This window comes from Taurulus bubalis (assembly GCF_910589615.1).
Source record: "Taurulus bubalis genome assembly, chromosome: 16".
NCBI classification, from domain to species: Eukaryota; Metazoa; Chordata; class Actinopteri; order Perciformes; family Cottidae; genus Taurulus; species Taurulus bubalis.
This window is the reverse complement of record NC_136604.1, coordinates 1,911,669-1,927,038: the sequence shown is the minus strand read 5'-3', so window position 1 is coordinate 1,927,038 and position 15,370 is coordinate 1,911,669. Positions and strand designations below refer to the sequence as shown.

Genomic DNA, 15,370 nt, shown 5'->3' with positions numbered 1-15,370 from the left:
TCCATCATAATTCTTGGGACTTTGATTTCACACATTGTTTAACAAAAGCCGTCTTCACTTTTTTGTCAGGGACCATCTATTTTGACAGCTGAAAGGACAACTGTAGCTGGCAAACTTTGTCAGCTACAGTTGTCCTAACGCAGTGATGCCTGAAGACTTTAAATTATTTTTAGCTGTTTCCTTTCCAAACGATAGGCCTGTATACATCATGCTAAAAGGCTAATGCTGCACAAACACACTTTAGCTCTGGGGGTTTTGGTTTTGCAGGTATTGGTATTGCTCTTAATAGAGTTCAATAAACACATATATAACTTAAAGTGACGAGCTTGTTCTTTATTCTTAAGGCAAGAACATTTGTTTTCAGAAGTTGACATAAATTCCGATGGTTAATACCATTGTTATGAGCAGTGTTACAATGGGAAACTTGACGGCTAGCACCTGTAGCTAAGGAGGCTAGGACTAAGCTGATAGTGATCATTTCTCAGACTCTGGATGGCACATGATAAATCACTGGCAGATTAGAAACCACATTGTATGATTAACAAAAAAATAACATGCTGATCTGCTCGAAAACTGGTTATCCTCCAGCATCAGCTGATTGGTGGAAGGAGTCAGCCACTCCAACACTATGTTCGTACTTCATTTTCTCCATCTCCACGTAGATTTGAACATCATTACTGTCCTCGTCCCGCCAATGTTCACCACCATCTCACTTGTACAGCAGCTGCAGATGGCTGGTGTGGCAGTTATTTCGGCTGATCTTGCTGTCCGGCTGGTAGAGGCTGGATGAGTTGCCGAAGGATGGAGGGATAGGGTGGAGGTCGGAGATGGGGGTGGGGTACCCCGGAGGATGGGCCAGGGACCTGGGGTCCCTCTGGGGAATGGCATTGGATGGGGGGCTGTGGTGCTGGTTGGTGACGGTGGATGCTCTTCTCCTGGATCGCAGGGCCTGTCGCTCAGACAGCTGGTTCCTCAGCTCAGACACTCGCTCTTCTTTCTGAGGGAACAAAAGAGACAAGGACTCATCAGTCTTCTCCAGGGACAAGAGATGCCTTGTGATCATGTGACATAAGCATGAATAGATGACAACTGAGCAAATTCTGTCCGCTGAGGAACACTTGTCATGTATTTGAAAAATTCAAATCTACAAACTCAAGATCAATATCTTAATTCTATGCTATCTTGGGGGCGGCAGTAGCTCGTGGGGATCAGTGGTCGTCCTGTAACCACAAGTTTCACAGCAGCCCGCTGCTCCTAAATTGCTTTGGATGGGTTAAATGCAGAGAGAAAATTTCATGTATGTGTGTAATATGACGACGTAATAAAGTTTAAGTTGTTAAATTTAGATTCTGGACATACATGTTAATCCTAATACCTGCTAAATACTAGACAAGAGAAAGGACCTGGCTGACCTCCTGGATGATCTTCTGGAGCTCCTGGTTCTCTCTCTCTAGCTGTCTGGACTTCTCCTCGTCATTGTTATTGGTGGACGAGCCGGTCTTCACGGTCTCCTGGGTATCGGACTGCCACTCCCCCCGTGTGATCAGACGCCGCATCTATAAATCATGCACATGTTATCCTTTCTATACATGTCTTGAACCAGGCACTGACGGAGGTTGTCAAAGGTCAGTTTTTGGACTGAACCCTGTAGAGCTTTAATAATGATGTATACATTCTATGGAGTGGTCTTCTGGCGCAGCAGCATCACGGCCATGTAACCATGTAAGAGTGTACAATACCATATTACCCCACTAGAGAGCTCATAGTAACATATTACCCCACTAGAGAACTCATAGTACCATATTACCCCACTAGAAAGCTTATAGACCCATATTACCCAACTAGAGAGCTCATAGTACCATATTACCCCACTAGAGAGTTTATAGTACCATATTACCCCACTAGAGAACTAATAGTACCATATTACCCCACTAGAGAGCTCATAGTACCATATTACCCCACTAGAGAGCTCATAGTACCATATTACCCCACTAGAGAGCTTATAGTACCATATTACCCCACTAGAGAGCTCATAGTACCATATTACCCCACTAGAGAGCTCATAGTACCATATTACCCCACTAGAGAGCTCATAGTACCATATTACCCCACTAGAGAACTCATAGTACCATATTACCCCACTAGAGAACTCATAGTACCATATTACCCCACTAGAGAACTCATAGTACCATATTACCCCACTAGAGAACTCATAGTACCATATTACCCCACTAGAGAGCTCATAGTAACATATTACCCCACTAGAGAACTAATAGTACCATATTACCCCACTAGAGAGCTCATAGTACCATATTACCCCACTAGAGAGCTCATAGTACCATATTACCCCACTAGAGAACTCATAGTACCAAATTACCCCACTAGAGAGCTTATAGACCCATATTACCCCACTAGAGAGCTCATAGTAACATATTACCCCACTAGAGAGTTTATAGTACCATATTACCCCACTAGAGAGCTCATAGTACCATATTACCCCACTAGAGAGCTCATAGTACCATATTACCCCACTAGAGAACTCATAGTACCATATTACCCCACTAGAGAACTCATAGTACCATATTACCCCACTAGAGAACTCATAGTACCATATTACCCCACTAGAGAACTCATAGTACCATATTACCCCACTAGAGAGCTCATAGTACCATATTACCCCACTAGAGAGCTCATAGTACCATATTACCCCACTAGAGAGCTCATAGTACCATATTACCCCACTAGAGAGCTGCGCTCACTGAATGCAGGGCTAATTGTGATTCCTAGAGTCTTAAAAAGTAAGAAGGGATGCCAGGGCCTTCAGTTATTAATCTCCTATTCTAAGAAATAGGCCTAGACTGCTGAGTGACATCTTATGATACACTGAGCTCCTCTCTCCTCTTCTCTCTCCTTCTGGATGAATTCATATCTCATTAATGCACATTACTAACGCTACTTCTTCCCCGGAGCCTCTGTGTTTCTCTCCTCACAGGTTTAAGTGGATCGTGGTTTTATCTGGACCCCGGTCCTGCTCGACACCTCCTGCTATTATCATCATTATTATTATTAGTTACATCACTATTAGTATTGCCATTACCATTACTGCTTTTATTATCAATATTAGTCTACTATATTCACTGTTGTTGTTATTTTGGGTAGTTGTAACTTTTTCATCATGCCTGTTACTCTCATTTTAATAATCCTTTCTGTCATATGCATTGACCAAAGGGATTCTGCCTCATCAGAACTCTGCATCACTACCCTTAGATTATCCTAATTCAGGATTAGGTCCAATCGCAAAAGACCTTACACTATTAAAAAATCATGCATATGTAATAAACAATTGTTAAATTCTGAATGAAGTCTCTCCTGATTGAAATAATATTGTGCGGATGACTGCTTTGAATGAGACACTGTAAATGCATTGTAATCTGGATGAACAAAACAATACATTCCTTTTGCTGAATAGCTATAAAATGACCTGTATCCTGTATTCGGTTACTGATGTCTGTTTATCTACACAGCTCTCCTGAACCCAGCCTGTATTTTATCCAAACTAACCTGGAATACATTATATGTTATCATATAAATAATAAAAGTCTGAATTTAGTGTTTCCCATTGCATTCAACTCCATTCAAAACACAACAGCATGATTCTCAACATGTTTAGTTTAGATGCAATGGTCATTTAGACTGTGTGTGCACAGCTACCTCCTGGTAAGGAAACCTGTATGTTACTGCAAAGCATCTTTACAAGGACGGTTTGAATGGTAACGTTCACTAATCAAGTCTAAAACATTTTACAATCAGATCACGATAAGGGTGAGAGCAAATTAATACACACAACCACGGTGAGAGCATAGCAGACTGTTGGAGACGAGGTCATTATGTGATATATGGTTCCAGCCCAGATGACTTAGATTCTTGATGAAAGGCAATCCATTACATCTGAAACATGCTGCTGGAATCTACAGGGAGGATCTGATGAGGACTCTGCGTTTACCTTGGGGACGAACAGAACCACCAGGGTGATGTAGACCGAGAAGACGATGGCCAAGGAGGCGAAGGCAAAGGAAGCGTCCTGCTGAGAGGACAGGATCATGGTGACTGGAGCTGTTATCATACACAGCACCTGAGGAAAAGGGTGGACATAAACAACACGTTTAGTTTGAGTTTGTTAGAAAATGACACTGCGTGCTTGTCAGGTCACTGTGGACTTTAAGTCAAAAAGGCAGAGCATTCTGTAAGAATGACCAAAATGATGTTATTCTTAAAATAAATCAATAATGAAAAGTTCCTAACACTCATTTGTATTTGCTAGATCTTTGGAAACGTCTTTATCTGACTAATTGTCAATGTAGAGATCAAATGGATTCATTGATTATTCAAGACAATAATCCGTAGAGTCATCGATATTGTAAATGATTGTTAGCTGCAGCCCTAGTTTAACATCAGTGGCGGGCCGTGGATTGTGTACCCAGGCCTGCTATAACAGCTGATTGCTGAAAATACAAGTTCTATTAAACCAAAAATATTTGTTTTAAAAACTTTCTAGTAAATGATCTTTGTTAAATTGTTAATCATTTTCCTCCTATTATTATTTGCTTTAGTAAAAGATGAAATGTATTCAATGTGTGCAACTTTGAATACATTTACAATGTTATTAGGGTTACAAAGCTGTATATCAACAGATACAACACAAATTAACATGCAAACAGTTTTAGATTCACATTATTAGATTGTTTTTGGCCTCTTTGGGGACATTGCAACACGCTATGAACACATTATCATATTATCGCCCCGTAAAGTTGGAATGGCAAATATGTTTACAAATATGGCAGATATGGATACACATTTAGTTGGAGCACCTGATGATTGTAAGTACAACATTCATTCTCCTAACTATATTAAAAGACCTGGGAGAATTACAGTGGCAGCCGGAATGAAGCCACCTGAATATAAACTTCTAAGAGCAAAGTGCAAAAACAACTCACGAGAATAAATGGTTGAGCAGCAACAACAATACAAGGATGTCTTTGGATGTTAATGTTATTCTACAAAACTGAACAATGTATTTGAACACCGAAAGGTTACATAGCAAACAATCTGGCAGCGTACTGAAATGCACATTGACTGCCATGAAACATTACTGCAAAGCCATTCTAGTTATTTATTTAAAAAACAGCAGCCGGTATCCCTCTCATCAAACGACGCCTCAGACTGTATGAGAAAAAGATTTCAGAAAAAATAAAATATTCAAGCTCAGGACTGTGCGCTGATCCGTGTTGAAGCCTTCCCAGACAATGCCTTGTTTATTTCCTCTTCCAAGGGTTCTGTCTGATGTGGTTCTAAGATGAACAATGTTGCCATCTAGTGTTCTTCTTGGCTATGCATTACAATCATTGGCAAAACAATTCTATTTTTTGTTATTATCAGGTTATATGCCTTTGAGTATATGTTTTCCAAATTGAAAAAAACAAAAATGTTCTTAATTTATGATAGTGTTGCTCCTCCAACATAACTACTTATAGAAACAAACAACTGAATGAAACTGAGGACTGGTTTTCTCCATCCATCTGCATCTTTTTCTTACTTGTTTCATTGCTCATTATATAATTGTGGTATGTTATGGATTGTCGATGCAATGTCCAACGCAAGTTTAATTTCTGTCATACCAACAAAATGTAATCCGAGAGGCAGCAGGAAGAAAAGCACAACATCACATGAAGGATGAGAGAGGTGGAGGTGAGGCTGGAAATCAATACATATTGATCAACAGTCAGTCATCTCTCTGCAAAAGCTGAAAAATCTCATCTAGACCGGCAAATGGAAGCAGCAGGCCGACACCAGCAGCAGCCATGTTTTTTCTGCTTGTCATTACTCACACAGCGAGGCACAAACACGATCCTGCCCTCTGCTCACACACAGTTCCTCCAATTCATTTCAACCACCTCACTGACACAAATAGCATTTCTGTGCACTTGGGGGATTTGTTGAGAAGAGAACCGCTGCCATTCATCTGGAGACGGACTGTTTCCAAGAGTCTGCAGCCTTTACAGAGACAACCTTTGAGGACATGCATCCATGTCATTTGAGGCATGGCATTTGAGGACATGCATCCCCGTATACTGGAGCAGGTCGTGGTGGCAGTAGACTAAGTAGTAGTATAAGTTCTGTGTATAAACCTGTCATGTAGAGATACTTTATTTGACCTCTATCCTATCTTGTGTCGAAGTGAAGTGTCAAGTCAGGTATGTCTGGATTCTGTCAAGACAAGTTTAGTGAAGTCTCTAGTCAGTTGAGACAAGTCCAATGAATGGCGCCCAGGATCCAGCCTGACCAGATGCCACACATCTGACTGAGTTCCAGGTCAATCAAGTCTTCATTCAACCGTTCAAGAAGTCCAATTAAGTCTTGAGTAAGTCAGGAGTAATCCAAGCCACGCCTCAAGTGAGTCAAAAGTTAGGTCCCAATTTCTAGGATTTGAGATATCAGTTTTTAAGTTTTCCAAAGTCAACCCCATTACAATATAGGGGGACAAAATTTAGTTGTGTTCACAAAACAAAACAATGACAACATGCAACATCTCCCAGACACAGCATCTTGGTTGATAATGGTAAAGATCTTTTCTAGTGTTCCGACCACTCAACGCTCTTTAGCACTTTATCACTGAGAGAAATAGTCGCCCTGAATTCTTGACTATTTCTGGTTCCAAACAGAGCGGGCAGATACTTCTAAAATAACAAATCTGAAGCATGTAGATCCCATAAATAGATCATACAGCTAACCAACAGCGCTATGATCACATTAATTTGCTTTAGAGAGAGAGGGGCTGACAGGCCACTCATTGATGAAAACCAGACCAAAGAAGGAAGAAGAGACAAAACAGAGCAATACACACATGGTTCTTGTTTAGATGGTGCTCATTAAAAAGCTTTGAGTGTGTGTGTGTGTGTGTGTGTGTGTGTGTGTGTGTGTGTGTGTGTGTGTGTGTGTGTGTGTGTGTGTGTGTGTGTGTGTGGCTGGAAAGAGAATAGCATTTCAAAACAGTAGCAGCTGCCTCACTTGTCTTTTAAATTGCCATGCAGAGAGCGATAATTTGCGTTTTGTCGGGTGATATTTGGTTGCAGTGAAACGACTTCTTGTTCTAGGACACACATTAAAAAGCTGAACAATGTCTCTGGCGGTGTGACAGAGCGAACAGGCCCAGCCAATTATAGACACAGAGAGCAGCGATGTCTTTGAAGAACACTTGAGGGAAGAATGTCAGAGTTATTCACACTGCGCAGTGAAAACCCTTTAAACCTGCTCACAGTCATATCTGTTCTGCCTTCACTGTCAGACAGACTGAACGCAAAGAGGTTTTAGATGCAGCGCTGCTGCATATTGAAGTCCAAATGATAAATCAAACCTCTAATATTATGTGCTGGTATTCACTTATCACAAATATATCGTGTTGTCCGATAAATAACAAGACATGCCGTTGATTTAGAAACTGTCTTCCTTTCATGTTCATGTGCACACTGTGAATGTGTCTTCCTCACTACAGCCTGATCACAACAGGCTGTAGCTTATGTGACTAAAGAGTCACCAAATTTAAGTAATCTTAATGTTATGTTAAAAAACGGTTATCGGAATAAAAGAAAGACAAGACAACAAAAAGCAGCAAATCTTCACCACTGAGAAGCCGGAACAAGGTCATATTATATCCTGAAAATGATTGGCCTGAAAATTGACTCAAAGGATTATTTCATGATTAAAATAGTTGCTGATTAATTTTCTGTTCATTGACATTAACAATAAGTCAAGTAATCCTCGCATCCCTATTACAAACCAACAGAAACCAGTGTGTGTAAACAGAAACAGAAGTGTCCAATGTGCAACGTTCTGACATGTGACTTAATCCCCGATGATGAGGACACATCACGGCCCTGTCGGTTCAGGCCGTTGTGCTTCCTCATGCATGTTCTGGTGTCGTTACTTAGGACACTCATCGAGGACGGCAGAGCCCACCGGCTGGCAGAGCATCATTTAAGCCCACACATTGGGCTGGAGATGAGCCTCACCACAAAGACGGCAGAGCTTTCTAAGCAGAGTGTGAAACGATGGAGAGGTCGAGGAAGAAGTCAAAGTGCCCGATGACGGCGCTGTGCTTAGCCCTAGGATCATTGGACCCTAGGGCTTCTACAGGTGTTCTACAGCTCATATGACCTTGATATGAATACCAGCCCCTATTGTCCTTGATCTCTAAAGAATCAGCAACTCCTTGCCTTTAAAAAAATAAAAACAATATTTATTATTCATTGTCTGCATAAATATGATCAAAAGTCAAGAGCCTGATCAAAATATGTTTTTTTAATTGTATGTTCGGTGCCTTCCCATCATGCCCCAGAGTAATACTCCACCTCTTTAGAAAGATTAAGATCTAAAGCATCCAAATCTGTATCACAATAAAAACAAGCAATGACATTTTTTCAAGCCTTTCCAATCCAAATATCATGTTTTTCGGTTCAGAAATAGAAAAATTAGCAACTTTGACCTGAATGCTCACACAATGACCGTTGCATACTTCAAATGACCGTCTCCCTCAGCGCGTGTCATCTGACGCGCTTTCAGATGAGTCTGAGGGCCAATGAGATCACAGGACCTCGAAACACGGAAGCAGACATTTAAAGATACTCTCGTGGCCTTTTCGCAGCTTGTGACGTCAATACTTTACAAACAGTGATCCACTACTGGAAGATCTGTACAGTCTCTATGGTTACAGCCGTGGGACTTTGAGCGAAACCCGCCGTTGTTAGGGGTACTACATTAGTTAAATAGTTAAACGTTATAATCGCTCAGTCATGTTGAGGAACTTACGGAAATACGTAGCAATTATAAAAATATAACGATCTTTTTTTAAAATGTAGTCCATCGTTTCTCTCCTCACAAGGGTTTACAGTACTTTAGCCGTTTAAATGTATTAAATTGGACCTGTGGATGATGATCTAGATGATCTAAAGAAGGAGGGGCTTGTCCCTCACAGGGACCCTTACTACTGAACAGACTGTTTATGTTGTTCCCTGATCAAAGACAAATGTTTCTTCTTCAGCATGATATTAAGCGGTTTTACATTAGAATAAAATAGTCTATAACATCTGAAAATAAATACAATATTTAATTGAATGAAGCATTACAAAAATAAAATACATCATTTTTTTCTTCACTAGCATATATTTTTGATTTATATACTGTTAACTTGCTGTTGCTCCAGAGGGCCTGTTATATTGTTCTGATAACATTACTTTAAAATAAAAGTGCGCAATACACTAGTTTTTACTTCATTATTGAATTTGGCGCATAATGCAATTAATCAGTTAAATTTGTTCAACTAACAAATAACCATTATGGCTCAGGTGTTATGTGTATATTTTAGGGATGGGCAACCCTAAAATATACACATAACACCTGAGCCATAATGGTTATCTCAGAGCAGAATGAAGATCTCAAGAATTCTTGTTAATACTAGGTGTAAACGCAAAGGCACTTTGTCCAGATACAGCTCACATGTTCAAGGCAAAAGGATATAAATCTATAAATCAGGGGACAGCTGGTCTGGATATTATTAAAATCTGTATGGGGTGAACAATCGAGGTTTAAATCAAAAGCTCCTCGTGAGACCCTGTTTATCCACATTCCACCTGATATGGTGTTTACAAGCATTATTATACCAGCATTGTCTATATTCAGCACGGGCTGTATTTCAAATTGTCACATAGATAGACAGGACTGTGTTTGTGTGTATACAATGTCCCTCAATCATATAGCTTTTTTCAAGCTAATCAGTCCCAAGGTAATGTAGAATTGTAATAAGTTTATTATGACTTGCACTGGGGAATAAAGATTGTCTATGGGTGAAATGCAATGCATAAGAGGGATGTAATAATTAATAAGATATATTAATGAAGCTGTATGAAATATGTATTATTAACAGTAGGAAGTCACTGTTGTTTTTTTTGTCACTGGGAGGTGTTTCAGGTATGCATGGAATGTGTAAAACAAGATGGATACTGCTGTGATAGGACTGTGTAGCTGTTGCTTTAAGGAGGGACTACTTTCTGAAGTTGATCAGGAGGGCGCAGTGAGAACTTATAAACACCGGAAGTAGAGAAGCTGCTGGTGTGTGGACTGTTTTTGTTACCGGACCTTGTTTTTGTGGCCAGAGAAGAGGAAGACTCCGCCCCTGAGAAACTAGGAGCCAACCACATGGCATGAACTAGCCAGGTGTGATGCATGCTGGGATACTAGCGGATGAGAGGGGCAAGGGAAAAACTGGGAAAAAGAGGCAACAGTAAGGGAAAAACTGACATTAACATACAAAAGGGTTCCTTGACTTCTCATCTCAAGACGTTTTCTGTGTTACACAGACTCAGTTTTAATATTGTCTCAAATTTACTATATATAGACATATAAATATTTCTTAGCTGTAGTATTTGTCAGTATGAAGCAACGTTTTCTGGGTTTAGATGCCTGCTGAACACTCATCAGTGTGTTCTTTATTATCTTGCTCTACTAAACGCTGTCATGGTTAATACAATCTAGTAATTCAAAAAACTCAATAGATGATTTTTCTTTCAATTGCTTCTCTTTCTCTAACAACATCTTTTTCTCCGCTGTCCTTTACTTCTATTTATGTCTGTCCCTGTTTTCAACCTTAAAATTTAGCATTGTGATCCAATTTTAATTATAAAAACTGGCCTGACTTTTTGTTGATGCCGAAATAAAAACATGTCGAACAAAAATGACTCCAGATGTCACATATCTATGGATATATTCTTCAATGGCCTTCAATCTGGTGCCTACACATTGGCTCATTGTGGTTTCTAACCTGCAAGTTGCTCTTGAGGTCATAGTCTTTGGCAAACACACACACACACACACACTGAACTCACAGCAACATTATAGATGGCCATGCCCACAGCTCGGTGGTCGTTGATCTTCTCTGTGGAGATGGACTTGGTCTCGTAGGCCAGGAAGATGCCGAGCAGCAGCAGCAGACCTTTATAACCGTAGACCACACCTGCAGAGAGGAGACACGGTGGCAGCTGTGAGAAGTGATGGAACGGTTTGTACGCTGCTCCTTTTACACAGTACTTACAGAGGGTGTAGAGTTAGTTCTCACAGTTGTACCTTTTAAAAGCCAATACCAGTGATTTTAATTCAATTCAATTCATTTTTGATAGCCCAAAATCACAAATTACAAATTATCCTCAGAGGGCTTTACAATCTGTACATGTACGACATCGGTTCAGGAAAAACTCCCCAAAAAAACATTTAATTTTACATTTCCCAAATGATATGTTCCACTAATCTACTCACCCAGCCAGGTGTTCATCTTTTCTGAGCTGCAGTGCTCCAGTAACGGCTGGATCAACACATCCAGGTCTCCTTTGGGGGCTTCTCTGGTGAATTTCTGCTCACACACATACAACATGAACACACAGGTGAAGAACAGCAATACACTACAACTTCAACTAGACATACATGACACAATCTGTTTAAATGTAGGCTAAATACATTTAGTCACATGAGTCCATTCTTGAAAGTCTCTCCAGTTGAGTGCACTTGTACAACAATATCAGAATTTTTTTTGTATACAATTGTTCGAAAATAAGTCAAATGACAGCAAATGTATTTGATTTGATTCAGTCATTTATTATCCAATACTACTAAATATTTTCTGGATTCCAGATTCACAAATTTAAAGATTTATTTTTTTGTTTATATGTTTATTTCACATTCTCACCCCAATGCGTCAATGATGTTACTATTGTTAGTTATTGTGCCCTGAAATAACTTACAAAAGGCCCCCAAAGCACTTAACAATGACTCAACTGTACACTAGAGTTTGGTTGTAAAGTGAACTGCAGTCAATAAGGCCGGCATGCCGGACTCTGAATTTAGAGCCTTGCAGCCCCGCCAACGTTTATTAATATTGAAAGTGTCCATATTGCACCAGATTTGACAAAGCACCCCCTTGGGTGTCCAACAACACACCCACCAAGAGTAAAGTAGAGCAGAGAGCAGTTCTGGATGTATGTGAAAGACAGTAATCATTGACATTTTAATTTACAATACAAGCAAGATGGAGTTTAAAATGTCACTTTGACTAAATTATTTTAATTTTAATTGTGGCAAAAGCTTCCATATCTTGTATCCCTCTATTTTCTTTATTACTTGTTTCTCCCCAATCAACATAGTTACTATCAATCAGACACACTAAATACTTTAAAGTAGGAGATACTGTATATAAGGTTCTTCTCATATGTGCATTGGAATTAAGGTGGAATTTTAAATGTTTTTTGCCTGGTTACATATCAGAACCAAAATGAATGGATTAGTCATACCTCCACTGTGATGTGTAAAGGATCCACGATCTGCCAGATCATGAGCGACAGGATGTCGATGCCGAGCAGAACCCCTACAGTAGCATAGAGTTTCCATGGCTCCAGGTGCTGCTGGGAAACAGGGAGGTGATGGTCACTGTAGCAGCAAGGCAAGGGATCAGGAAAAGGCACAAATCCTCTCTTTCTGATTTTGTGAGGGAGGGATTTATGAAGCCATAAATAGAATAGCCTAAGCTGGACGAGAAAACAATGATCCATCACTAACTGAAGCCAATTCAATCTACCCTCAAAGCACTGGGCCGTGACAGGGAAGAGACAAAGAGGCCATACTGATGAGAACGCACAACTCCCTGACTATAAATACAGGCGTTCCTTTATGTATTCAGCTTTAGAGGAAGAATACCTCTGTGGAAACAGATCCAACACTATAAAGTGGTTATTGATTTTGTTGCATAAGATGAAAGATCTCTGGTTATTCAGCTGGAGAGAATGTTCTTATTTCTGCAGAATCTTCCATTTTTCATTGCACTGGCCTGGGTCCTCACAGAGGAACTAAAAGCTGAATATCTTGAAGCAATCACGTTCATATTGAACACATTTGCAATAAACTATTTACATCCAATGGTAATGTTAAGTGCCAATGCAATAATGCATTGTGAAGGTTTGTATTTTGCACATCATTATCATTAGTGATAACCACTGAGAGCGCCCATTGAAACGTTTAGGGACGTGGCTGTGCGATGCTCTTTGGGCATGTTTCTGACACACATTTGCCAAACTAACCACTTAGTCCTCATCCTTGGAACCTTTTTTGTAAAATAAAGATATTTCCTTTTTGAAAACGCTTCTGAGAAAGCATAACTTGTATGTAAGGTCAAGCTAGGATACATTTGTACTCAAACCTCTGACTTCTCATCCCTAACTCTAAAACTGGGACTGTACCAATGTAATAGGTTTTGATTATTTGTTCAGTGTCAAATTTCCCCAATGTCCCACCAGCTGAAAACGCAATTTATGTATCGGACTTGATCAGCCCGTATTGTGCTTAATTTTTCCTTTACTTTGTAAAATAGAGTAATGGTGGGCTACACACTTACTTGTAGACCTGGAGTTCAATTTATGTAACTTCTATTTTGTCTTGAATGACTGAATAGGACACTATTGGAATCACAGTGAGCAGAATGTTTACAGAGGTAATGCCGATCCAGAGCCCGGTTCTGCCCGAGGTTCCTACCGGTTAGAGGGGCCTTTGATTGCTCATGGCGGGATGTTGGGTCTCTGCAAATTAAAGTGTATGGTATGGACCTGCTCTATAGGAAGAGTGTCTCCACGTAGATACTGTTACGACTTCCTCAATGCCTACTTAATTTACACCAGTTTCCACTGGCCTCAAAAAGAGTAAGGAGAAACACCAGCAGCCAAAGGGGTTTCCCCTCCACCAGTGTGTGTCTGTCTGTGTCTGGATGGCGTGTGTCGGGCGCTCCTCTCCTGGCTTCCAGTTATCTCTGATTACCCACTGCTGCCTTCCATTACGCTCATCACTCTGCAGGATATCAACTCTGCTTCTTCAGTCACCCCTACATCGATTGTTGTTGCAACCACCATGCTCCTTTACTCCACATTCTGCGTAAATGTCAGCATGTGGGTCCAGCCATTACTGATTGTAACTACATGTAGTTGTTACCGAAACATACATGTCTCCTCCACCCTCAGACAGAAGTGCTACAGCAGCCACAGCATTAGCATTAAGTGAGTTCAAGGGAACTCAACCAGTTTTGACAGAGCTCTTGATAAAATAATCCCACCTGATAGGCTCCAGCTAAGGATATTCATAATCAGTATTAGTTATCTCACTGCAGAGAAGATTCGTGCTCTGGTCTCACAGCAGGAGCGTCAGCTCTAAGACAGCATGTCTGACGTGTCCTCTTACCACACATAGAGGAGACAGGAGAGGGATGAGGGAGTCGAGGATGGACAACTAGAGGAAGCCTTTTTTTGGTTAAATATATGTAGCTATTTGATTGTTGTTTTCATTTGTCCTTCTATTGTAACCAATTGAAAGAGTTGTCTTAGCAGGCCACACAACACATATCTGATACAGAAGGCTTAACGGCGAGCGATCCCACTGTGGGAGAAGCAGGGCAGAGAGTAAACGTAAAAAGATAACACATGATTGGGGAATACATCATCTCTGGCAGTGGCGCTTGCCCTTGAATGGGATGATGATGAAGCAAAGCCTCACCCCCCGCCTTGGTTTGGCAGAAAAGCTCTGGGTGGACTTAAATGTGAGTCAATCCAGTGCTATAAATCCCTGCAACGTTTACCTTCCTCTTGTCCTTCTTCTCATCCTTTTTGGTGAAGACAGTGTGGACCCACCAGATCTTGGTGAACATGCTGCCATAAGCGAGGCTAAAACCCAGACCGAGCAGCCACAGGCGAAACTAGCGGAGAAGAAAAGAAATGAAATATGACATAATTAATTGATTAATATATCAAACAGATTAATCAAATCAGCTTCTCAGTCATTCTCCATCATTAATCCTTGTTGGAGTTTAATAGCCTTTCAGAAATGACCTTGAAGTAAAAATAACCTTCTCTAAGGCTGGCTATAAACAACAGAATATTTATGGGACTTAAACTAAGAATATGTTTCCCTAGTGGAGGGGATTTTAATCTCCTTTCTGTGGAAATGGCACTTCACGGGATAGAATGATGATGTGTTTTAAAGGAAATAACATTCATAACACAATACTAACAGTAACAGACATTGTTACCTTGGACTGGACTTGATGACTTTTTATACGTGACCAGATTTGCTAACACAGAAGAAAATGCCTGTCACCGCTGATACCATGGTGACACCTGAAGACCTCACTAAATGGTCGTATCTGCTCAACTGCTTAAAGAGCGCAGCCACTTTGCATTATATTACATTTAATTTAGCTGACACCTTTATCCAAAGAGCCTTACAATAAGTGAAT

The 15,370-nt window shown here is 40.4% G+C and overlaps 1 protein-coding gene across 1 annotated transcript in view; it reads right to left on the bottom strand.

Moving 5' to 3' along the window:
• Nucleotides 1-709: 709 nt before the first annotated feature.
• Nucleotides 710-15,370, bottom strand: part of gabbr1b (gamma-aminobutyric acid (GABA) B receptor, 1b) — a gene marked incomplete at both ends in the record, with an annotated part of 69,748 nt that continues 55,087 nt past the window's right edge. The window contains 7 exons of the mRNA XM_079232309.1: nt 710-997; nt 1,413-1,556; nt 4,004-4,132; nt 10,935-11,062; nt 11,362-11,455; nt 12,390-12,497; nt 14,714-14,830. Coding sequence (XP_079088435.1) covers nt 710-997; nt 1,413-1,556; nt 4,004-4,132; nt 10,935-11,062; nt 11,362-11,455; nt 12,390-12,497; nt 14,714-14,830 — 1,008 coding nt within the window. The remainder of the gene's footprint in view (nt 998-1,412; nt 1,557-4,003; nt 4,133-10,934; nt 11,063-11,361; nt 11,456-12,389; nt 12,498-14,713; nt 14,831-15,370) is intronic.